Below are 26,455 nucleotides of genomic sequence, written 5' to 3'. Positions count from 1 at the left end.
ATCCCGTGGAGGTCCTGCGTTAATTGCAAGATGGTGTTTTCTTTTTTTTTCCTTATATTAAGTTTTATTTTTCTGTCAATTTTCTCCTTGATATCCATTGTCTATTTTTCTCTTTTTTTCTGCCAAATCTTTTTTTTTAACTGAAGTATAGTCAGTTTACAAAGTGTTAATTTCTGGCGTACAGCATAATGCTTTAGTCATACATATACATACATATATTCCTTTTCATATTCTTTTTCATTATAGATTACTAAAAGATGTTGACCATAGATGCCTGTGCTATACAGCAGAAACTTTATCTATTTTATATATAATAGTTAGTGTCTGCAAATCTTGAACCCTCAATTTATCCCTTCCCATCCCCTTCCCCACTGGTAACCAACTGTAAGATTGTTTTCTATGTCTGTGAATCTGTTTCTGTTTTGTAAATAAGTTCATTTGTTTTTTTCAAGATTCCACATATGAATGATAGCATATGGTATTTTTCTTTCTCTTTCTGGCTTGTTTCACTTAGAGTGAAAATCCCCAGATCCATCCATGTTGCTGCAAGTAGCATTATTTTATTCCCTTTTATGGCTGAGTAGTATGCCATTGTGTGTGTGCGTGTGTGTGCATGTGTGCGTGTGCGCGTGTGTGTGTGCGCGTGTGTGTGTGCGCGTGCACGTGTGTGTGTGTGTGTACCACAACTTCTTTATCCAGTCACAAGATGGTGTTTTCTTAGGAAAGTTTTTTAATCCCAGTGAACCTCAGTTTGCTCACCTGGAGGGAAAAACCAGAGCTGAATCTCCCATAATTCACCCATGTAAATAACACAGATTTCACCTGTGCCAAGCCCCGTGCTGAGTCTAGGGATATGAGGGCAAAGGGCATGAGCCTTCCGGAAGCTTGTAGCCCGGGGTGGGAGCTGAAACAGGCAGGTAGAGTCCTGTGGTTCAGTGCTGGGGATTTACCTTCCAACTACGTAGGTTTGGCCTCTGACTCTTCTTATGACTAGCTGTTTGAACTTCATCCCATTTCTTCACCTCTGAGTGCCTCTGTTTGTTTATCTGTGAAATGGGTGAGAATAGTAGTCCTTAGAAGGTTCATTGGAGGATAAAATGAAACGGTACATGTGAAGGGCTGAGAACAGCGCCTGGCACCTTGGAAGCCTTATGAAAGCCCTGGCTAGCTATCATCTAGCTGTAAACGCAGGCGGGTGTGGGGAGCACAGGGGGCAAAATGTTGTCCAGCAGAGAGGAGAGGGGAGGCATTCCAGATCCAGGGGGCCAGCTGGCTAAGGCAAGTCTAGGGCTGCAAAGGATCTGGCATCCAGAGATGTTTGAGACTGCAGAGGTGAGCTAGGGCCCGACCGTGGACCTCATGGGCGTCCTAGAAGGCTGAGAAATTGAGCTTTATTCTGTGGGCTAATTTTTGCAATTTCCACCATCCAATTCTATTACCAGCTACTTCTTATTTTCCCCCTTAAACTGCATATCAATTGCTTTGCCTTTTTCACTTACCTGACTCTCAGCAAAGTAATGTCCGTGAAATTAAAAGTTTGATGTGCAAACCACATATTTATATATTTTTCTAATTCACATTTAAATAAATGCCTAGCCATTAGACATTTCCAAGTATGTTTGCCTACCTAAAAAGCATCTTATGAGCACCACTCAGGAAAGACTTTTAAAGGCAAGATTTCTAAGCAAGGTTCAGACGTTTATTTGGAAAGGAATAAAGAAAAGCAAGGTGGTTTTCTCACCATTTATTTCTATGCCTTCTGTGGAATATTAACTCCAGCTCAACAGTTACAAACGTCACCTACCACTGTCTCCCCACATCCAGGCTCCTGGTTGATTGGGGGTAAAGGTGGGGGGACATTCTGCTGGGGAATTGCCGCTATACCTTACTTAGACATACACTGCCCTCTACTGGCCAAGAGAAGAATTACTTCACCAGGGAAGGGTTTGCTAATGTGTGTCAGATTCAAATCTGCGTTCCATCCTCACCTCTTTGACTCTGGACCCTAGTGAAAGCCATAATGAGAGTCCCCTGGGCTATTTTTATCCACTTTTAAAAGGTAGTACACTCACACAATTCAAAACCCAACGATACACAACAGTCTACTGTGAAAGTCAAGTTTCCCACTGTCCCCCAGCAAACAGCCTCCTCCCTCGAGGCAAACACTATACCAGTTTTTTATGCATCCTTCCCGGACTCTTCTAAAATATTTCCAAAATCATAACAAATCTCATGCCACTAAAATAAAGCCACGCAGTCTAAGTAGCCAGTTTAATGGTGATTTTTAGCGCCTACTCTGTTATACACGAAGGAGAATGGCAACAAAGAGAAACAAATTTGCTACCAAGAAATGTAAATTGTTTAGGAGACAAGATATTTTTAAAACAGGGAGTCTGAAGAAAGAAGAAATATTATCTTGGGAGGGGAAAAATCTTGGAAGTCATGATTCTAATCATATGAACTTTAGCGATGGCATCATGAGAATAAAAGGCGTGTCAGAATGGAGGGAGGAGGGGTGGCAGTGAAACGGGGCTTCTTCGTCCTGCAGGTTTTATTTGCAATTTTTAATTCATGTTTTCTGAATTAAACCTGGGCACATTTTTTGGTGACAAGTATATGTGGCTTTCATGGGGTGTCATAAAATAGTGGTGCTCCGGCAGACTTAGGTTTGAGTCCTGGGTCTGATTCCTACCTAACCTTGGGTGGGTGGTTTCTCCTGGCTGAGCCTCAGTGTCCTCATCTGGGGATAAGGGGGGTAAGTTGTAAGTCTTAGTTTATGGGGTGGTTGCTGTTGTTTGAGTGCAGAATACTCAGGAGGCAGCGTTGTTATGCAAAAGCTAAGTGAGGTCTTGGGAGATCTTTTCTCCCAAAACACCGTGAGACCAGTATTTTTACGGCCCTGCCACAGAGAGGAATTGAAGGGGATGCTAGACGTGGAAGCACTGGATGGCGTGCCTGCCGACGGCTGCTCAGGCACTGGACGGGGCTCAGGATGTGCCTGGAGCAGCATCAAGGGGTGGGGAGGGGCGCGGGAAAGCTAGAACCCAGGTGGTCAAGGCCATGGGTTGGCATTGGAGTGACTTATCAGGCACGTATGGGCGTCGTGGTATCAGGCTTAATTCCAGTGACCTGTATATGTAAGAAGAATGGAGGGCATGGGCAAGAAGGGTCCAGGAGGCAGGTGGGGCAGAAAGCATTTGGGGCAGCTCCCATCATGTAAGGCTTTCAAATTAACTCCTGGGAGCAAGTGCTGAACATAGCCAGAACCAGAGGAGTCCCGCTCCCAAGGCTGGCCCAGGTTAAGGGTCCATTTGGGGTCAGGGTCCCAGGCAGAGAGGAAACCAGAACCACAGTCCAACTTGAGTGGGAACTGAAACCGGGACATCTGCCCTGGGCTGGCGCTGATTCACCCAGCACACACTCAGCACAGTGCTGAGAGCCGGGGACACAGCCGAGAGCAGGCAGACGTGCTCCCCAGCCTCGGGGAGCCTCTGGTCTGTGCAGACATGCCCAGACCTCTGGAGCATGAGTGCTGAGCTCTGTGTGAGGGGTGAGCACAGAGGGGCTCCTAGCCCACATGCAGGGGGCGGTGGGGGCCCCACGCGTGAGCGAGTCTCAGAAGACTGAGAAAAGATGGAGCGGTGGGGTCACCCAGGTCTAGAGAGAGAAGGCTAAGAAAGAATTCAGGGTACAGGGACTGGCACGTGGAAAGCCCCAGAGGTGGGCAAGGGCACCATTCTTTGGGGAAATTGACAAGTAATTCAGTCTGTAAAATATTTGTGTTGGAGAGATGAGGCCGTGGGGAGAGGAGGGGGCGAAAAAATAGACACACGGAGCCTTGACACTAGGATCAAAAACTTGTGCTTCACCCAAGATGAGTAGCATTTTTTAAATGGAGATGAAATTCACGTTAACCATTTTATCATGTATAATTCAGTGCTATTGAGTCCACGCACACTCTTGTGCAACTACCACCTGTATCTAGTCCCAAAACACTGTCATCATCCCCTAAACAAACCCCATGTCTATTAAGCAATCACTCTCCATTCCTTCCCACCCAGCTTCCGGGCCCTTGGCAATCACCAAGTTGCTTTGTGTCTCTATGGATTTACCTCTTCTGGACAGTTCTTATAAATGGAATCATACCATATGTGGCCTTTTGGGACTGGCTTTTTTCACGCAGCATAAAGTTTGTAAGGCTGGTCCATGTTGCAGTGTATGTTGGTACTTCATACCTTTTCAGGGCTAGGTAATATTCCATTGTATGGGTAGACCACATTTGTATATCTACTGATTTTTTTGAAGGGGGAGGTAATTAGGTTTATTTACTTATTTATTTTAATGGAAGTACTGGGGATTGAACCCAGGGCCTCATGCATGCTAAGCATGCACTCTACCACTGAGCTATATCCTCCCCCCGCATCTATTGAACTGTCGAATGAAGGGTCCACGTCTGATTCACCTGACTTCTGACGGGAGAGGGATTGCGGCCAGGGCAGGATAGAGTCAGGAGGCCATGAGGTTCTGTCCCACAATCCAGCTGAAAGATGATGGGGGAGAAGCCAATGGCAGAGACAAGGAGAAAGGGGTGGCTTGTCAGATAGGAGACGGAAGCTGAGGTCTCCTGGCAAGAGCTCAAGACCCTGTGCCCAAAGAAAGCCTTTCCCCCCTGCAGCTTAGAACGCAGGCAGCGGCTGGCCTTGGGAAGCTCTGTCTTCCGGTGGAATTCTCCCTCCGGGGTCCTGCTACACCCAATTCCAGTCAGCTCACACCCACCTGCCTGCCGGCACCTCTCCATCTCCTGTTTGCTCTGGAGTCAAACTGACATCTCGATTTCTCGGTGCCTCCTTGGATTGTATCTCGCTGACATCTCTCTTCCGTCCTCGGCAGACAGCCCTGCTCTGCCCTGTGGCCAATCCCTCTACCGTTAAGTCTCTGCATCTTCCTCTCAGTTGCTGAGGATGGCCCGGTGGCCGGGACCTTGGATGACTCAGTGTATCCAACACAGCCGGGTGGGCGAGGAAAAACGCAGGCTTGTTTTGGGATCGGGGAGAAAATTAATTACCAGCATTTGTGTGTATTGTTGGAACCTGTCTGTCAAAAAGGTAGATCAGAAGAGTACTGCAGAGAGGAATTTTATTCTTTCTCCCACTGCCCCTTCACTCCTTCACATTTCTTTTCCTTTTTGGGGGGGGGGGGCTTCTTGTGGTGAAAGCTTTGTTTTCATGGATCTTCTGGTCACAAGTGCAGTTCAGTCTGATAATCGTATAGCTCTAAGCATCATTCATTTTAAAACCTCACCCCGCTGTCAGCAGGGCTCCTCGGGCTGGGAATTCTGCAGTGAGGAAGGGCCCCATGGGCTGCTGCCTTCTCACAGGAAAACCTAATGTGTCCCCACTGTTATGTTATGGAATGTGCAGAATGCTGGTTTTTTTCTTCTCTCTTACGGGGCACTTGACGTGAGTGGAGCCTGCCGAGCCCGGCTGCTCTTGACCTTCCCCTCTGCTGGATCCCATCACACTTTTAGGATGGGAACACTTTTAAGGAGACCCACAGGGTCTGCCTTCATCAGGGTTCACATCTAGAGCTGGGAAACCTCTCCATTCCCATCAGTCATGGGCAGCTCACGCCCAATACCACACCCCCTTTTCCCCTCTTTGCTCTGCCCCCAGGTAGGCAGGCAACTTCAGGCTGATTTGTATCCTTACTGTTTTCTTGGTGAGCATCAAATACAGACACTGTTTCCCAATCCCCCTCCCCCCCAAAAACACCTTCCAAACCACCAAGAGTTTCTTCGAAGCCCTCTTCACTAGATGAGGGTGATACACCATCTCCCTTCCCCATGGATCCCCTCCCGGAGTGACATGCCCCTCGAGGCCATCTTTCCTGCAAGCCTCTTCATGGCCCAGTGAATTCTCTGTGTTCTGTAAACTCAAGGTGGGAGGAGGGCTCAGATTGGAAGAGCTGCATAGATGGTGGTGGCTGATGCCATTGGTGTATTACCCAAGCCCTACAGCCCTTGCCACTGTGTACCCACAATGGCTTCCTACTGCAGCCTTCTTTGCCTGAAGGCTTTATGTGGTACCTAGTGAGCAAGTCAGAAGTGCTGGAGATTCAGCACCCCTCATAGCAACCCTCAGCCAATGAGGGATGGGAGTTGGAGGATAAATACCCCAGCTCCCTCTCTCCTGAGGTATGTTCTACACCATCTCTCACAGTTCCTGCAGGACTGAGACCAGTGCCCCTAGTGGAATTTGCCCATCCGTGCACCATGTACTGGCTCCTTCCCTTCCTCCTGTGTCCTGTGCTGCCTGGGATGGTTTCCCATATAAGCCAGACTCCAAGAGACAATCTCATCTCTGCTCAGGCTTTGCTTCTGGAGAACCCAGTCTTACTCAATGGCCACGTGTATCCCTTTAGAAAATAGGAATGCTCAGTACCTATTTTGGCTTGTTCTTAGCTTAGGGAGTTTTGTCTGAAATTTCCAGGACAACAGGAGAAGTGGCACTTAATAGTTTGTTTTATACTGTTACAAAATGCATTCACATAAGTAAGGGTTTCTCAGCCTGAGCACTGTTGACATTTTCAGTCCAGATTGTTGTGACCCAAATTCTTTGTTGTGGGAGGAGGCAATCTTGTGCATTGTTGGATGTTTACCAGTCTCCCTGACGTTGACTTACCAGTGGCACTCCCTTCACTGGGACAACAGTGCCTCTAGACTTTGTCAAGTGCCTCTGAGGGACAAAACCTCCTGTGGTTGAGGTTGGGTGTAAAAGACAACCGAAAAAGAGGATGATGATGGTTCTAGTGATGGTGGTGATGGTGATGACCATGATGATGGTGGTGGTGATGGTGATGATGCCCGTAATAACATCACAACCTGATGTAACATTCACATGACTTGACCAAACTTGCTCAGGTGCTATCAGTGAACCTGGAATCTGATCCCAGATCTTCTGCATGTCTCACCTCACTCCAAAGCCCATGACATAGACTGGAAGTATTAAGACTGTCTATTCACAGACAAGGAACTTCAGAAAAACCACATGCCCTCTATGAAAATGTCGAACCAAGAATCAAACCAAAGCTTTCTGATTTCCAAGGCATTCTGCTCTCTCCAGCACACTGCACCTTCCGATTTTACAAAGAACAAAGAGTTGCACTAGAGTTTTAAAATGAAAGCTCTTCGCATCCTTAAAGATGCTTCTACTGCATTTAGATCATTGAAATGAATGATAGAATAAAGCCAAGTTGTGCACTGTCTGGAACCCACTGTTACCAGCGGATCGGCTGTGAAGTCGGCTTAAGGAACAAATATCCGCCATCTACCAGGTTTCACGCTAGCCCAATCCGACACTTTCATGAGCTATTGATGTCTTCTTGGTACTTTGAGTTAAGAGGCTGTTCCCTACCATAGTTCAGGAGCTGACATCTATTTCTGTTGTCACATAGGCAGTCTGGCAGGCTCTTTGATACCATACCGTTTATTGAGCACCTACTGTGTGCAAAAGAAGGGGGCAACTCCAGAATTTCAGTATAATAGGGGTTTAGAGGCTGTCACCTAGTTGGAAACTGGCAGAAGGTAGGGAGAGTCTAGGATCTTAGTCTTTTTCATTCTTATTTTCTATTGAAGCGTGGTCGATTTACAGTGTTAGTTCCAGATGTAGAGCAAAGCGATTCAATTACAGATATAGGTAGGTAGGTAGGTAGATAGATAGATTGATTCTTTTCCATTACAGCTTACTACAAGAAATTGAATATGGTTCCCTGTGCTACACAGTAGGTCCTTGTTATGTATCTGTTTTATATATAGTAATGTGTATCTGTTAATCCCAAACTAGGAGTTTAATCTTGAAGCCATGTGTGCAAAATGAGCACATAGCTTTTGTTAGGAGAGGATGTTTTGGGGCTGGAGCAGGGGAAGATGATGGAGGTTATGAGGGCAGTTAGAATCTCCCGAGGCCACCCTTTAGGACAACCTGACCTGAGGACTTGTGAGAGATGCTGTGGAAGATACAGTGGTGAGTAACATGCATTCCCTGCCCTCTGGAAACCAGCCTGCAGCAGTGCACCTTGTGCTTCTGTCATTTTGTTCTCACTGCCTGAAGCATCAGCATGGGTGGTTTCCACGTCTCCTCCCCACTCCCAGACTGGCAACAAATACCGCCCTTGGGCATTGGATGAAGCTGGGAGGTGGGGGTGGTTCTTGTCACTCTGTATCAATTCCAGGAACTTCGGGCCATTTCCTGGAACGCCTCTCCTCCGGCGGTGAATTGCTTAGTCAGGATGCTCCTGTTTAAAATCCTTTCATGTCTCCCATCCCCAACGGGATGACATCCAAATGACCTAAATTTGGCTTCCTAAACCCTGCGTGGTCTGGCTCCTGCTCCCATGTCTATGCCCAAACCTGGATGCACTGACCACTAGACAAGTTCCTTTGTGAGCCTTGATCCCTCTCCCTTCCTCCCTCTGCCCCAGGCACTGCCTTCTTCCTACCTCTTGTTTATCCGCCTTGTCATCCCCTTTTCTTAATTGAGGATCCGAAGCAAGCATCACCTCCTCCAGGGAGGCCTCCATGATGCCTCCAATCTGAGTTAGACAGCCTTCTCTGCACTTACCTTGATTGTCACTCCTCCCACAAGCCCTGGCTTTCTCTTCCACATATACCACTGCTCTGTGACTCCTCGTGTCCTCTGAGCACAGCACAGTGCCTGGCACCTAGTAGGTCCTTGAAAATATGAGGGAGCAGACACAAGAAAAAGAGAAAGACATAAGAAAGAAAGGGAAGAAGGAAAGAGGGGAGAAGGAGAAAGAAAGGAAAGAGGCACGAGTTGATACCTGTCCATGACTGATGCAGCCAAAGCTGAATTATCCGGCATTCTTTCAATAGGAGATCAATTTTATCCAGCACACCTAACACAGCACGTGTTTCTGTAGCATACTGAAGCACCTTCTGGATTATTGACTATCCATCGCGATCCAAATGTCTAGTGTCAAGGTACTTTCTTGCATTTGAGTCTTTTAAAATGTGTCATCCTGGAATGCTAAGAGTAGTGATAGCAACTCTGAGTGTGTTTCATGAGTAAGACGGGCCTCCTTCCCACCCTCTGCCTCATCCCCTAAACATGATAGATAACCTGGTTGAGTTTGAGGAATTTGCCACATGATAAATGGAAGGATCGGTTCACCTTCTGTGAGAATGCAAATTACAATTAGCGTGCAGTCAGCTTGTTCTGCATCAGAGAAGAATGAAAGGCCCATGTCACAGCCCCAGCAGGGAGCCCCGTGCCCAGCACTTGGTCTTGCCCAGGAAAAGGTGGTCAATGATGAGAGTTCGGAAGCATCTCTGCAGCACTTGGCTGCAGTGAACGCCGTGCGGGGAAGGCTGTTTCACGAATGACACTTCAAAAGCCCAGTCCCTCCCCAGATCCGTGTCCCGTGCTCCTAGGAAGGATCGGCGTACCTCGCTCGCGTGTTCGGTCTATGCCGACCTCACCCCCAGGTCCTCGCTTGGGGCCTGATATGTAGTATGTCTCAAAAAAATGCATATTACCTAGAAAAATAAATCAAAGGCTTGTTGAATGTCCGTAACTTAGCTTCACAAGACCCCTCCTCTTCTCTCTGCCCTCGCCCCAGCCTGAACTTGAGCAACAGTGACATCCTGACCATCTACGACGGTGATGAGGTCACGCCCCACATCTTGGGCCAGTACCTCGGAAACAGCGGTCCCCAGAAGCTGTACTCATCCACGCCGGACCTGACCATCCAGTTCCACTCGGACCCCGCCGGCCTCATCTTCGGGAAGGGCCAGGGATTCATCATGAACTACATAGGTAGGTATTCCAGGCTGTCATGTGTTTTTCTTGGTGTTTAGATATAAGTTAAAATGATTTCCTCTAGATATGCCTTTTTGGGAGTGTTGTGTTATGTGGGTTGTTTTTTTTTTTTTTAACATATTGGCCCAGTAAATATATGTAGTTTCTTTAAGAGGTTGGGTTCTCAAGTCGGAAGGACTAGGGTTCAAGTCCTAGTACTGTCATCAATGGCTGTGTGACCTTGGAAAAGTCACTTAACCTCGGACAAGTCACTTAACCTCTCTGCGCCTCCTTTTTGTCATCTGTAAAATGGGAGTAGTGATACCTACTCCGTGCGGTTGATATCAGGACTTAGTAGATAATGTCTCATAACTTTAAGGTTCATCATGTTTCATTTGCATTCAGCTGGGACTTTATATCGTCAACGCTTTTATATTTGCAACTTCTCAAAACACCGTCGGCAACATCTTGCCTGAACTGAAGCTTGGCTCTCTCCTAAGGACTCTTCTTCCCCTGCAGCCCCATCCAACCAAGACAGCCCTTTCTCTCCCACCTCCCGTTCTTTAGGATATTCCTGCAAGAGATGCCTTTCTTGATGTTCAATGTGGCTTCCAAACCTTTTCTTTACCCCTCATCTTAAAAAAAAAGAAAAGAAAGAAAGAAAACCTGCTATAAAGTTCAAACTAAGTTCCCACTTGGCCATCCAAGACCCCCTTCTTGCTGTTTCATCCACCCACACCCTTCCTTCCTCACTGCCCACCCGGTAACTCCCCCTTCTTCACTGCTGGCTCCATCACTCTCCTCTGCTCAACTTCTAAACCCTGGAGGGTCCCAAGCTCCATCCTGGACGCTGTCCTTTTCTCTGTGTGTTCTCATCCAGTCCCATGGCTTTCAACAACAGTTACCTATATTCCATTGACCCCTAATTTGTACCTCCAACCTTGACCTGTCCCGTGAACTCCAGATTCATCTATCCAACTCCCTGCTAAGTACCCTCCTGCTTGTCTAACTGACATCTCAGATTTAACATGGCCAAAACAGAACTATTTCTTTCCCGGCCCCCTGTCCACCACCACCCAACTGCTTCTCCGGCTGTCAGCCCATCCCAGACAGAACCACACCTGGTTTCCCAGACCGCTTGCTCTTTCCTTGTCCCTGTTTCCCAACCCGACTTCCACAATGTGTCTCAAATCCAAGGACTTCTCTCCATCTTTCCACAGCCACCACCCTAGTCCAAGCTGCCAACATCCCAGCAGTCAGGGGACCAGAACACCATGAGGTCCCACTGATCCTAGCCCTGGAAGGGACTTGAACCGACAGAGCATCTGGTCCAACACTGTCGTGTCACAACAGAAAAAGCCCTGGACCACCAAGGATAAGGGACTTGCTTATCAGGGGGAGGACCTGAGGTTCACACCCAGGCTTCCTGGCTCCCAGCTCTTAGGGTTTCTCCACCTCCAGTATTTCTGGCAACAGTAGACAACCTGGGGGACACAAGGGGGCAGTTAAGACCTAACTTCTTTTGGCATCCAGGATGGTGAGTGTTGCCTCCTGAGGATTTCAATGGGCAGGACTCAGCCAGCAGTTAGGGGACTTGCCTGCATCTCCCAGGAAAGAGGTTGACATCTTGAAGTCCCAAGATGGAAAAGGAAAAGGAGGATTGTTCCTGCTGAGTCTCTCTGCCAGCACCCCCACCCCCAACCAAAGACCCTCTGGCTTGAGCAAGATTCCACGTCTTTGGTTCTTCCTTCCCTCTGGCTAGGAGATTTGCCCATCTCTGTCTAATGCAGAGTGCTCTCTCTGTGCCTCCTCCTGCCTCTGGAATACGGGCTACTTCTCTGACCACTGGCTGTCTCAGGGGGCCCCACACACATGAAAATAAGTCCCTTCCTTATTTTTTGCTTCCAGCAGGTGGACACTTCCCGTCCCTGCCCTGCTGTGCGCGCACCTCTCAGAGAGGCCGTCACAAGTGCTCACCTCCTTTTTGATGTTTCTCAGGGGCCCTGTGGCCCTTGATTGTGATGCTAAGTGTGTTCAGAGCACCAGGGTTACCACTTTGCATGTGTTCTTTGGCAGGCGGTGCCCTGGGTGTGGGGGGATGGCTCGGGCTGGCTGTCCAGGCAAGGTGCCCTCTGGAGTGAGCTGCCTTTAGAGGGAGATTTTCTGATGACTTGGCTTCCATCTCCCTCCCTAGACTTCTCCTCCCCCACCCCTCCCTACTGGAAGATGAGGTCATAATTTTGCTCATTTGTCTCCTCTGGTCCCTGAGTCAGTCTCCCCAAACTGCATTCAGCTTGATGGCAGAAATCTGACTCTATCCAAGGCTGCCCAGGGTTGACCAGAAAGCCTGGCCAGTGTTCAGTTTGGCACTGTGTTGAAGAGGATGTGCTCTTGTTCACTGAAGCTGAAACAGATTCGTGCGACAATTTGAAGCTGGCGAGCACTCTTACATATATTATTTTGTTTCATCTTCAAATGCACAGTCTCCATTTTCCAGAGGGTTTGGCTCACAAATCTAAGTGCTAGACCCTGTGCTAGGCATCAGGATACAGGAAAGGATAGAATTCTCTCCCTGCCCTTGAGTCAGTTAGTGAAAAGGAGAGAGACAACGTCAGGGTCCTGTGCTGACGAGCACAGGGTTTCAGAGAGTGCTCCCCCAGGGTACACAGCCTGGCTAATTTGGGATTAAACAAAAAGAGAGAAACTTTCAATGTTTTCTCCTTATTTCTGTTAAAGAAACACATCATTAATTTCACAGAGAAGGGAAGTGGGCCTCTGTATTTAATTTTGATGTCAAGCAATTCCTCGTGACTACTTATACTGAAGACCATGTTGCATTTAGAGGAGGCCATGCCTGAAATCAGTGGGAAAGAGTTCCATGATTGATTAGTGATGTCTGTCATGGGCATAGGAGAGGTATTTGCTACCCTAGGTCTAGACTTAACCAGACGTAGATGCAACTCCCATTTCTGTAAAGGGATCAGATGGAAGGGTTAGGGGTTTCTGTTGTCATCTAGAGAATTCTGAGGCTCCTAGACTGATCTCAAGGCCAAAACCCAGCTCTGGAAAGTGGCCAGGGCTTATCTGCTCTGGTTGCTGTCAGAACCTTCCAGAGGAACACTCTGGGCGCACATGGTTCTGACTTCAAATAATTCTCCTCTGCACAGGCAGAAGCAAAGACCCACTCTACTCACTGCTACTGATGTTTTGCTAGTGTCTGTGGCCAAGCGCCTGTGGAGGGAAAGGAATAAAAAGGCAGAGATGGGAAAGCAGTGTCTTCCAAAGATTTTGGTCAGTGGTGTGTTTATTCCTCTAATCCCAAGGTAATAAATAAGCTCCATATTGTAGATCAAGCCCCATCAAATGACAGTGGATCCCTGGTGTATTGTGTTGAGAAGGATGGGGAGGTTTCAGCTTGATTCAAAGAAAGAGATTGCTGTGATTGATTAGCAATGCCTGCCATGAGCATAAGACCCGTCATTGGTGGCATGCACTCAGTGCATTTGGGTGTTTCTTTTGCCCAAAAGTTGGACCATGGTGCTGATCTTGACCATGAGAATGGAACCATGATCCCTATATTCAGATCCCTATATTCCTGGTGCCTGGCACATAGTAGGCACTCACATCTTAGTCAAACAAGTCAATGAATCCATGTAACTCATCTTAGTGTTACTGGTATATCGTGCACATGACTTAGTTTTCACTTTGCCCCTAAGGCTAGACAGGGTCATGATTCTGCTCTCCACTCTGTGATTGAGGACAGTGAGGCTCAGAGATGTTTATGGACATGACCGGAGTCACACAGCTTCTAAAACAAAGAAAGGATTAGAAGCGAAGTTCTCTGACTCCAGGGCCAGTTTTGTCATTCTTAGCAAAGGAAACAAGGGTTCATAGAAACAGATGATCCCAGAACCTCCACCTAGGATGTCTGGTGAACACGCAGATTCCTGAATCAGGGTCTCTGGGGGTGGAGCCTGGGAGCTGAAGAACAGAAAGTTAAGTGAGTTGGCCAAAGCCGCCCAGGTGGTAGACAGTGGGGCCAAGATTTGAGTCAAGGCTGTGCTGCACTGTGGCAGCCACTGAGTAATCCCAAACGCAGTGGATGCCACAGAGGAGACGGGTGGTCCTGCAGGACTGTGTAGACCTGTCGGCTAGTATTGAAAAGTCAGACAAGCAAACCTTTCTTGGTCTCAAAGCATTTGGCACAAAGCAGACCACATATCCAGTTTTTGCCCCCATTTCTCCTCTTTCATCCATAGTGTGAGCATTTGCAGCTGTGTCCTCAATCCAGGGCTCAACTGATTTTTCAAAGGCCTAAAAATAGAGGCTCCTGCTCCCCACCAAGCAATTCTAGAAGCCATTTCCCGTTCCCCTTCTTCTTGCAGACACCCATGAGATCTCCCTCCCCCAAATAAAATCACGATGAAATCCCGGGAAAAGCCATGGCTTGTTTCTCAGAATGACTTTCCTGCAGACAGCGGAGGCGCTTTGCTTTCCCCAGAAGCACATGAGAGCTGCAAATTAATTATATGGCATAATTAGCTCTCTTCTCAAAATCTGTGCAGTGGGCACTTTGAAGCGAGACTCGTAATAGTGGGCTTTGGGTCGCTACCTTGGTAACGAAGGTTTGCAGGAGGAAAGCAAAATCATTCCAGAGGAGGACTCTCTGATAATTAACTGTGTGTAGCATTTTCTGGAGAGTGGTTAATGTTCGCTGATGATCTGCAATGTGATTTGAAGAATGTGACCAATGATTATTTCTATTCTAATAGTTACATTGTTATCTTAATCAGCATGACAAAAATGTATATTACTAATCCATCAAACCAGTAGATTTATAGACATTCTTAGAATGAGGCTGAGTGTTGCAGCAACGTATTGCTGTGTAACAGATTACCCCCCAAATTAGCAATAAACGTTTCTGATCTCACAGTTTCTGTGGGCCAGGAATTTAGGAGTTGATACTGGGTAGTTCTGACCTGGGATCTCTCATGAGGTTGTAGTCAAGATACCAGCTGGGGCTGCCATCATCTGAAGGCTTGACTGGGGCCAGAGGCTCCACACCCAAAGTGGGAAGAAATTATTATAAAATCGCACTATAGAAGAGTTCTTGCAGGTTAAGGGATTTCAGAAATTGCATTGCTTATTTCTGGAGTCCTTTTCTTCTATTTGCTTTTTCCTCTGACATTCATAAAAGGAAAAGATAACAGTTTTTTGTTTTAAAGAGGTGTCAAGGAACGACTCCTGCTCAGATTTGCCGGAGATCCAGAATGGCTGGAAAACCACTTCTCATACAGAGCTGGTGAGGGGAGCCAGAATCACTTACCAGTGTGACCCCGGCTATGACATCGTGGGGAGTGACACCCTCACCTGCCAGTGGGACCTCAGCTGGAGCAGCGACCCCCCGTTTTGTGAGAAAAGTAAGCGTGGTCTTGTTTTTCCCTCTGGATCATTGCCCGGTAAATCCCTCCCACCCATCGTCTCTCCTATTCCACCGACACACTGGTCCTGCTCACAAATGTCATTTTGTAGTCCAAGGGCAGGAGTCTTAGACTCAGGTGCTTTCAGAAATCTGGCAGGTGATGTAAATGAGTGAAGCAAGCTGGGTGTGAGACCGTAGGGAGCGGTGTGGACTGCAGTGAATGTATGTAGCTTATGTAAAAACATCATTCAAATTCAGTTCTTTAAAATACCTGCAGTAATCAGCCCAAACTAGTCTAAGTTGGCCCTTGGAGCCCCAGTTCAGAATCCCTGCGGTAGGTAAATGACTTCATCCAGCCCTGTCTCCTGGTCCCTCCTGCCTGCTCCCCTCAGGAGTGCGGGCCAGGTGTGTCGTGACAGCTGAGTCTAGCGTCTTAAAGATGGGTAGTGAAAGGAAGTGCTTCTGGTCTCTACATGGATGTCATAGTAGCAGTGGGCGGAGCTTAACTTGGAGGTGGCCTCCCCCACCCCCAGCCCTTTGCTTCCCACCTCCTACCTAAAGCTCTAGTCTGCTGGGAATCCTTGGATCCTGGGGGGTACTTTGGTAATTCTGATCAGCATGACCTAAATCACTGATTGCAAAATAAGAAATATGGACTGTGAGCAGAGAAAGAGAGTATCAGGGAAGGAAATTGTGGGGGTTCCATACAGTTCTTACCACAAACATTCCAGCATCAAGGAACATTCATTATAATTGTGGGAAACGTGAAGGGCCTCACTAGTCACCAAACCAGCTATGGGAACGTATCTGTCTGTTCTGCAACAGAATGCATGTGGGGGGTGGAGCACAGCGACAGAAAATTGAAATGGACAGTGCAAAGCACCACGTGGTGGTGGCTGGAGAAACCCCTCATGGACTCATTGATGTGATCTACATCACCATTATTTTTTTTAAACATTTTAAAAGCTTGGAAGGGACATAAACTAGCTCTGTGGGACAGTCCCCTCACGTGCCTCAATTTTTGCCCAAAAAATAAAAGGACCAAAGCAGAGGGAATAAATTTGCATTGGGCCCCTTGTGTGTTTAGTTCCCACGCTGGGAGCCTAACCGACTCTCCACGTCTGAGATGCAGACCCACCGCCCTGCTTCGGTTACTTTCTCTTCTAGTGAAACGAGGGCAGGAGAACCTCCGTAGGACACTGGGGTCCCACCTGGAAGTCCCTAGATGTCATTACCACCTTTCACTGGTTAAGCTCCACCCCCGATGTTAACCACATCACACAAGTAACAAATGCTTGCTTGTGGTTCTCGGGCAGTGGTAAAACAGCGAGGTCGAAGGAGCAAGTCGGTGACAGCCTGCTGTCTAGCGGTGGCGCCACTCTCGAAAGAATCGTTCCAATTGCACGTGTCCGCATGGGTGTCCGCATGGGTCTGTTACAGATACACAGACACGCTGTATGTTTCGTGCAGGTGGACCCGCAGGGCTACATACAGAAATCACTGGTATGTCACCATGACAGGCACCAGTTCGTACAGACTGCCCTGCAGCCACCCTTTTTTTCCAACTCAGAAATACAGATATGTTTTTTGCAGCCCACAGCTTGTCTACTTCATTCTCTTTTAGTTGGATGACTGTTTTCCTTTCATCTATATTGACTTCTTTAATTTTTCTTTTTTTTTTTGAGCCTTTTTTCTACAATTTTGCATTTTTTAATTTTTATTAATTGGGGGGGTCATTAGGGTTTTATTTATTTATTTTTAGTGGGGGTCCTGGGGGTTGAACCCAGGACCTTGTGCGTGCTAGGCACGCACTCTACCACTGAGCTACGCCCTCCCCACCCTATGTTGACTTTTTAATTAAAAAGTACTAGGTGTTTGTTTGACCACAGTCAAGCCCTACAGAGAAAACACTTTGTTCTCTTTAGTGGTGGATCAGGATGTCATGGAATGGTTGTTCCATGACACTTACCTCTTCTTCTGTTAAAGGCTTTGTATTGGGTTTCTTTTTCCCTCCTTTTTCCTATTTTTTAACTGTTGCAAGTAATGGTGTGATGTATAACCTTGTACATAGATCTTTGGGCAAATTCCTAGAAGTGGAATTAAGTTCAGGTCTCGGGTGCCCTGGCCTGTTCGCCAGCCACCTGCCTTGTCTCTCACACGGGGAAGGAGCTAAGGGAGGAGGCTCTCTGGCTCGTTCTGGAGTCGTCAGCAAACCTCCGGTCACCCGGAACCCTAACGCCCGCCTGGTCTGCTTTCGTCCCGCGCAGTTATGTACTGCACCGACCCCGGGGAGGTGGACCACTCGACCCGCTTGATTTCGGACCCTGTGCTGCTGGTGGGCACCACCATCCAGTACACCTGCAACCCCGGCTTCGTGCTGGAAGGGAGCTCTCTGCTGACCTGCTACAGCCGCGAAACCGGCACGCCCATCTGGACGTCCCGCCTGCCCCACTGTGTCTGTGAGTCCTGTTTACTGACTTGAGCCCCCGGCTCACCCCTCAGTGACATAAGTTTCTACATCTTGGTTATTGTGAATAGTGCTGCCGTGAACATGGGCGTGTTAGTACCTCTTCAAGTTCCCAATTTCAATTCTTTACGGTAAATACCTAAACGTGGGATTGCCGGATCACATGGTGTTCTATTTTTAACTGTCTGAGGAACCTCCATAAGGTTTTCCATAGCGGCCGCACCATTCTGCATTCCCACCGAGGGTTCCCTCTTCTTCACGTCCTCGCCAACTCTTACTGTCGTCTGGTTCTTTGATAAAGACCATCCCACCAGGTGTGAGGCGACACCTCACTGTGGTTTTGATTCACATCTCCCTGATGACTAGTGGCGCTGAGCATCCTTCCTGTCCCTGCTGGTCATCTGTGTGTCTTCTTCGGAGAAATGCCTCTTCCAGTCCTTTGCCCATTTTTTAACGGGGTTATTTGGTTGTTGGCTATGGAGTTGTAGGAGTCCCTTACATATTTTGGAAGTTAACCCCTTGTCAGAGACATGGCTTGCAAATACATTCTCCTATTCCCTAAACTCGAGATTTCTCTCACCGATTATTTCCTTTGAAATTGCACCCTTACCTCATACTCTACACAAAAGGCAACTCAAAATGAATTAAAGACTCAAACATTAACACCTGAAACTGTAAAAATTCTAGAAGAAAACATAGGGGGAAAGCTTCATGGTTTTGGTCTCGGCAGTGATTTCGTGGCGACAACTCCAGACGTACGGGTAACAAAAGCAAATACAGGCAGGTGGGAATTCATCAAAATCGGAAGCTCTGCACAGAAGAGGGGAGACTTCGTTGTTCTGTTGTCACAAGCAACAGGGGCTCTTGCATCACACAGCCCTGTCTCCCCATCTGCCCTCTTCAGTCTGAGTCCCAGAATTTCAGAGCTGAAGGGAATCTGGGAGATAAAATGCAATTGAGGGGTGACCTTGAGATGACACACAGCTGCCTCCATTTTACAGACAGTAACAATAATTGTTATCTGTCAACCGTGCAAGGCATTATGCTGAGCACGTTGTGCATGTTTGTGACCGACTGTATACATGTGTACAGTATGTGTGTGTATATATGCAGATGCATCAAGGAGACTCAAGCTCGAAGGGAAATACAGAGATCAGGAGTTCTCATGTGCGAAACACATTGCTAAACATATGTAGGGAGAGAGAGATGTGAGTGTATGTATGTACACACATATACAAATGTGTGTGGGAGGGTGTGTAAAGGAAACTGAGACTCAAAGGGAAACATGACTAAGGTCACAAAACTTCTTCATGGGCAGGACTAGGATTCAGATTTTGGATTCCAGTCTCTAAGGCCAGCATTCCTTCCCCCAGTCTTGCCCCATCCTTTCACTGTGAGTGGCAGGGTCCCAACCTGCGCAGGGCTGTCCCAGGGGAATTGCGATCTGTGGCCCGAATGCCTTAACCACAGCCACATCCCCTGACCTTTGGGCCAAGTCCACACTGGTTGTTTCCCATTGTGGGTTGAACTGTGCCCCCCCCCAAAAAGGTATGTTGGAATCCTAACCCCCCAGGACCTATAACTGGGACCTTTTTCAGAAATAGGGTCTTGGCAGATACAGTCGAGTTAAGATGAGGTTGCATTGGATTAAGGTGGGCGCTAATCCAGTGACTGGTGTCCTCATAAGAAGAGGGGGACTGTGACCCCGATGGAGACACAGACACAGACAGGATGCTGCAGAGATGGGAGAGCCGCACCTGCATGTCAAGGATGCCCTGCTGCCTCCTTGATTTCAGGCTTCTGGCCCCCAGAGCTATGAGGCAGTGAATGACTATTGTCCCAAGCCCCCCAGTTGGTGGCACCTTGTGACAGCATCCTGGAAAGCAAATATAGCTCCCTTCCCCCTCCCAGTGACTGAGGGTGATCCAGAGCATCCTGAGTAATTCAAGCTCCTGAGACCCAGAGATGAAAAGCTACAAATAAAGGCTCATTTAAAAATACTGAAAGGTGGAGCTATGTTTAAAATGAAGGAAAAGGCACCTCAACTAATGAGGCACACAGCCTCCAAAGAGCCCCTGGGCTGCAGCGGCTGCTGAGCTTCGAGAAGCCGGCTTCCCCCTCTCCCTCCGGGGCTGCCTTCCCCTGAGACCCAGGGCGCTCCGGTGAGAAGGCGTCCTTGACACCCACGCTGATGAGTTCACGAGTCAAGCTGGGTGTCAGGAGACACGCCGATCCTCCTTACAGAGAGACGCCTGGAGCAGAACCCGGTGTGGGGTTCCAGCAACCTTCCAGCCAGGCGGGGCTGACGGAAGCTGGCACGTGGGGTGGGAGGATGGTCAGATTCTAGCAGTCAGGTGCCGGGGCGAGGGGGAGGTTGTATCTGGGGTCCGAGAGTATTTTTAAGGACGAAGTTGTTGAACATAAAACAGCTTTAAAATGTTTCCTCTGCTGAGCAGAGGAAACAGCCTGGTTTGATGAGCATCTTGGCTGCACCCTTTCCCAATATTGACATGTTTAATTCTCACAAAACTGCACGAATGGTATGTATGTCCACTTAAAAGCAGGCAGAGAAGGCTCAGAGAGGGTGAGCAGCTTTCCTGAGGTCACACAGCAGGGGAAAGAGAACCCAGGATTCCAGCTCAAGCCTGACTAACCCCTCAAAGCATCATCACTCTGCAGCCTTAGCTCCTGGGTAAAGTTTTGGGGCTCTCCTGTTGACCAAGATCGTCCACCAACAAGCTCATGAAGTGGATGGCAAATTGTATAAGCTCTGGTTGTCTATAGCCTCTGTTCACATCACTTGCCCAATGTCGTGGTTTGGTCCAGCTGGGACTCAAAGCCATGTCTTTTCACTCCTGGTCTGTTTACCTCAGGCCACTTTGAGAACGGAGAGGTCAGGTATAGATTTGCCATCAGACACACCCCCTATCTCTGCTGAGTGACCTTGGGCTAGTAGCTCGCCCTCTCTGGGCCTTAGGGTCCTCCCTTGTGAAAAGGAATTACTACTTCCTACCAGGCAGGATTGCTGGGTATAATTCAGTCATTTAACGTGTCCTCCTCTAGGCAGGCACATGCTAAGATGGAGGTTCCCAAACTTTCTCAGCTCACAGTCTCTTTGGAGAGTTGGGGTTGTTTTGTAGATTTCCTGGGCCAGGACACCTAACAATTATATTTAGTAAACAGTTAGGTCCAAACCACTTAATAAGTAGCTATATATCCTGACACCCTTGCAGCTGCTTGAAAAAGTAAGGCACATAAGGTGAAAGAAAAGATGTTATTTTTATTTCACTTTTTTTAAAATTGAAGTATAATTGATTTACAATGTTCTGTTAGCTTCTGGTGCACCGCATAGCGATTCAGTTATGTATATGTATGTGTATATTTCATATCCTTTTTCATTATAGGTTATTACAAGCTATTGAATATAGTTCCCTGTTCTATGCAATAGGTCCTTGTTGTTTATATAAGAAAGAATGAAATAATGCCATTTGCAGCATAGATGGACCTAGAGATGATCATACTAAGTGAAGTAAGTCAGAGAGAGAAACACAAATATCATATGATATCACTTATATGTGGACTCTAAACCAATGACACAAATGAACTTGTTTATTTCATTCTTAAATAACACTTACTTACAATTACAGTAATTGTAATGCAATTGTAATACAGTTACTACTGCAGATATGCCTGTTGGGCTCCACCAAACTTCTCAAACTTTCAGCATCAGGTTGGACTCCGCCCCCTTCATCCCCTGGTCCTTATTGATTTTGTCACAGTTCTTGCTTTTGAGAACTACAACCACAGAAACCTCGCTCTGCAAAGACGGGGCATCATCCAAAGGGAAGAAGCTCAGTCTGATGTTAAAGCTGTGACCTTCCCCCAGCTACTGGTGCACATGGGACTGGAAGATGTCACTGTGTCTCCTCAACATTTTTTTTTAAAACCTCAAAGAACCCCAGTGAGATTGTGGTGGCACCCCAGGGCACCATGGCACCTAGTTTGGGAACAGTAATGCTAGGCTCTGAAAATATAGCAATGTGCAAACAGACCCAATCCACATTCTCAGGGAGCCTGGGGTCTGTTGAAGATGCGGGAGGAGAAACAAGTCTATGAAGGAAATCATAAGAAATCCTCAGCATCACCTCCACCAGGAAGGCCTCCCTGACTGCCAGGCTAGGTCATGTATCTCTCCTCTGTGCTCCCATGGCTTCTATAGTTACATAGCACTTGCTGCAGCTGACTGAGATGACCTGTTTACGAGTTCCGAGACTCAAACACATACCTCACCTGCTAGGATTGTATCCAGTTGGTTCTTGTATCCCTAGGGCCCAACAGGCTCAAAACAATGACAGTATTTGTTGCTATTACTGCCATCATCACCATTCGCAGTACTCATGCAGTCTTAATTGCACTTCGCGGCTTTGTTGCAACTTCTCTTTGGTGACGGCAAGGTAGACAGCTGCTGGGGCTCCCGCCCAGAAAACATCAGCCACACCATGAAAAGTAATGATCTGACAAACCCAGCGAGGGTTTTGTGGGTGGCTCTCTGGGGAGGTACAGAAGGATTCTCCTGGGGGCCCTTGGCCTTCGCTGCCTTGCCCCCAGAACACCGCAAATAGGAGACAAGGAGATTTCCTAGCCTAGGAGGAGCCCACGTGGCCAGACCGTGGCCATAGTAAAAGTTTCCACTGACGAGTCATCCCCAGGGGCTTCCCCTCTGCCAGCAGGCTGAGCTCTAGCTGGGTGCCCGTCTTCATTAAGAAATTCCTGTCTCTGAGAAAGCCATACCTCAGAGCAGTTCACGATAGCCCAGGGGATTCGGGCACAAGAAGGGCCCTTCATTCTAGCAGAACCGTTAAATGCACAGGATTTAAAAGCCAGCAGGTCACCTTTGCATCCCAGCTCTGCCACTGGACAGCTGCGTGACTTTGAACAAGCTGAAGCTGGTGTCCTCATCAAGCAGAAGCTCATGACAATGTGCCTAGTATACAATAAGTGCTTGACTAACATTGGTTGCTAATTACCGCTCAGTTTCAGTGTCCCACGACTACAAACCCTTCATAACAATAGCCAGGGAGCCTGATTTTGAGCATTTTGCTCAAATGTGCTCCAAAAATGTACATTTTTTCCTATACTTAATGCAGTGTGGAGGGAGGGGAATAGAAATGAGGGCAGGTGTGTGATTATGTCTGTAAGACCATCAGTCCAGCTCTCTTGAATTCCTGGGAGAGAACGGGATGAAGTCACACCATTGTGATCAGAATCGTTTAAACCTAAGACAAGTGATTGTCAACCAGGGGTGACGTTGCTCCCCAGGGGACAGTTGTCAGTGACAATTTCTAGAGACAGTTTTGGTTGGCACAACAGAGGGAGGGGAGTGCTCCTGGCATCTCGTGGATGGAGGCCAAGGGTGCTCCTAACACCCTACCAGACACAGAACCACCCACCACAGAGTTGCCCAGCCCAAAATGTCAGTAGCATGTAGGTTGAGAACACCTGCCTTAGATGATCTTATTTCAAAGTGTGGGTACATACTCGGAATGTCATTGTCCAGCCACATCCCACCTAAGGAGGAGGTGTTGGTCCAGTCCATTTACTTAACAGGCAGGAAAAAAAAAATGAAGTCCAGAGACATAAAATGATTCACCCAGGGTCACACACTAGATCCAAGCCTCCGGTTTCAAATTCAGGTCACTTTCCATCCTGCCATCTTCTGGGAGCTGAGGATAAACACAAATGCCTTCAAAAAACAGCTGGCTTTTTGCCAGGGAAAGAACTTTGTATGGAATTCTCAGACTCTTACTGATGGCTGGGTCAGAATTGAAATGGACTGACTTTGGAGTCAAAGAATCAAATCACAGCTCAGCCACTTCCTTCTTGTGGGACCTTTCACAAGAGACCTTCCCCTGAGCCTCAGTTTCCTCATCTGTAAAAATGAGTGTATAATGCAGTGATTAACAGCAAACTTGGACCACTTGGATTTGAATCCTATCTCTCGCACTAAGTTAGCTTAACAGGTTACCCAACAAGATACCCAAGAGTTCTGTGCTTCACTTGCTCAGATATAAAACATGGACAATGATAATAATATCTGTGTCTTGTGGTTGTTGTGAAACTTAAATGAGTTTACAGCTATAAAACTCCAAATAGTGCCTGGCTCATAGGATGCTCTCAGTAATTGTTGGCTGTTCTGCTCGGAACTGTTAACCATCTTTAAGGACTTGAGGGAGGATTAGAGGTAATATTTGTAACTCAGCTGGTACAAAATGGATATTTGAATTAATTTGAGGAATTAATTAATTAAATGATTAATCAATTACTTAACCATCCCAAGACACCAAAGCAGCAGTTCTGAGCCCTAAATCCTTCAGTCCTAAAGTTCTGGCTGGACTTTAGAATCACCAGGGGAGCTTTAAAAATAATACTTTGGGGGAACTAATTAAATTAAAATACCTTAGGGGGCAGAGCCAGCTCACTGAATAATCTAGGGTGATTCTAGGATGAAGCCAGGTGAGAACAGCTGGGGACGCCTCCCCCTCATCTTCCTAGACCTGCTGTCAACATCTTCCTTTACCCCCAGGTCTAAGAATTTGTCTTTTGTCCCTTTCTATCTCCCCAGGGTCAGGACAGTGCCTGGTCCAAGAAATAACCTGTATATTACATGAACGTTAAGTTACGAAAAGGCAGGGGTCACGTCTCTCTTTCTCATCATTGTATGTCCAGGGCCAAGAACAGTCCCTGGCACATAGAAGGTGTTCAGTAAATATATGTTGTACTCATTAACCTGTTAATTTATGAAAGAAAATTCCAGGGAAAGTCCGTGGGGAATGCCTTCTGAGTTGCCACTGCCACCTGCTGGCACCTCTGCTACACTGCAGGTGCTGCGCTTGGAATTTGCCTTCTCTTCAAGGATCACTTACTTCCCCTCCCCCCAGAAGGAAGGGAAGCCCAGGGAATTAGATCAGCATTTCCCGGGTAGGGGGCATCAGGGAAGGCTTCCTGGAGGCGGAGACCTAAAGGCTGAGTATTGAAAGACAAGACTTATCCAGGCTGGGTGGGCAGGTGAGGTGTAAGGTGAGAAGCAAGAGGAGTATTTCATAATTTAGCAGCACCACTGTCCACCGTTTACTGAGTACCTACCTTTCAAGGGCATGCTAAGCCTTTGCACACATTGTCTTAATCTTCCAAGTCCCTATGAGATGGGCACTGCTATTATCTCCATTTTACTGATGAGGAAACTGAAACTCAGAGAGGTCATGGCCCTTGATGGAGGTCACACAGCTAGTAAGTAGCAGAAGCCAGATTTGAACCCAGACTCCACAGTGTGGTACATTCTACTGTGCCCCTGAGTAACCCACACCCAGAGGTAGGGGAGGGAAAGGGGAGTTTGAGAAATGGGAAAGAGCTCCATGCAAGGTGGGGACGTAGAGAAATGATGCTGGGGAGACTGGACTCAGTCACACTGGCTCTGAGTAGGAGTCCCCAGAGATTTGCGTCATCTCATCAGAGCTCCTTTTGGCTTGCCTTTTAGCGGAGGAGTCCCTGGCGTGTGACAACCCAGGGCTACCTGAAAACGGGTACCAAATCCTGTACAAGCGACTCTACCTGCCTGGAGAGTCCCTCACCTTCATGTGCTACGAGGGCTTTGAGCTCATGGGCGAAGTGACCATTCGCTGCATCCTGGGACAGCCATCCCACTGGAACGGGCCACTGCCCGTCTGTAAAGGTAAAGAAACTTACCCACATCCCGGGGACCGAGGGCTTTGAGCTCATGGGTGAAGTGACCATTCGCTGCACCCTAGGACAGGTTTCCCACTGGAACTTGCCACTGCCCCTCTGTAAAGGTAAAGAAACTTACCCACGTCCCTGGGACTTAGGGACCCAGAGATGTCAGGGTTGACTTGCAGGGATTCTAAATTTGCTCTAAAAACCCAAGCTACTGTGTTTCACTAAATCTAAGACCCCACCACTATTATTTTCCAGACCACCGAGAAAGAAGGAAGTGGTTGCCAATTAAACAATGACACCATGCCTTCTCCTTGCTTGGCTTTTTTTTTTTTTTTTTTTAACTTACTAAAAGAGCTCTTTCAAGATTAGACTTTTAAAAGAGGCAGCCTGCCTTTGACTCCTGCTGGCGCAACGTCTCCCGCCTCCTGCACTTCCTTCTCCCAACTACTTTGTTCCCAAGGGTTACGTGCACAGCCTCTCGCCGCTCCTCCCCACCATCCACCCCACCCCCACCCCCTGCGCCCGTTGCCTCTGGGGAATTCTCCCAAGGCGTTCGCACCCATCCTCCAAAGGCTGAAGAGTTTGCGCTAAGGATTCCGCGCGCACGAACACCGTGAGCGCCGCCTGTTGGCCGCGATTATAACACCCCATTGGTTTTTAAGACACGCCCCCATCTCAGAGATGGTAAAGGCGGGGCGGGGTGGGGGAAGGAGGAGGTATATTTTAAAATCAGTGAAACACTCATCATTGAAATTAAGTTATGACACATCTATTGAGATTTGGGTCCATTTATCTGTGTCTTTCATATGTGAAATTAATAATCATATCCGAAATATGTTCAATGCTTTAGGCAAGTGGATTTAACCTTTTACAGTTAAAACTCTCTTAAGAATCAGGCAGAATTCTCTCCCCATGGGGAAGGGAAACATACAGTTCTACATTTCTACCTGGGGATCTATAACTTTAGCGGATCCCCAAATGCCTATGTTCAGCACTTTTTTTTTTTTTTTTTTTTGGATT

The 26,455-nt window shown here is 47.5% G+C and overlaps 1 protein-coding gene across 2 annotated transcripts in view; it reads left to right on the top strand.

Moving 5' to 3' along the window:
- The window catches only part of SEZ6L (seizure related 6 homolog like), a 160,080-nt gene that overhangs the window by 122,222 nt on the left and 11,403 nt on the right, over positions 1-26,455 (top strand). For both annotated transcript variants that reach the window (XM_031442946.2, XM_031442945.2), the window contains exons 10-13: positions 9,637-9,833; positions 15,041-15,235; positions 17,505-17,696; positions 25,239-25,433. In XM_031442946.2, the coding sequence (XP_031298806.2) occupies positions 9,637-9,833; positions 15,041-15,235; positions 17,505-17,696; positions 25,239-25,433 (779 nt within the window). The remainder of the gene's footprint in view (positions 1-9,636; positions 9,834-15,040; positions 15,236-17,504; positions 17,697-25,238; positions 25,434-26,455) is intronic.

Source organism: Camelus dromedarius, chromosome 31, assembly GCF_036321535.1.
Source record: "Camelus dromedarius isolate mCamDro1 chromosome 31, mCamDro1.pat, whole genome shotgun sequence".
In the NCBI taxonomy this organism is placed as follows: domain Eukaryota; kingdom Metazoa; phylum Chordata; class Mammalia; order Artiodactyla; family Camelidae; genus Camelus; species Camelus dromedarius.
Note: the sequence above shows the minus strand (reverse complement) of the source record. Positions and strands in the feature narration are given on the sequence as shown.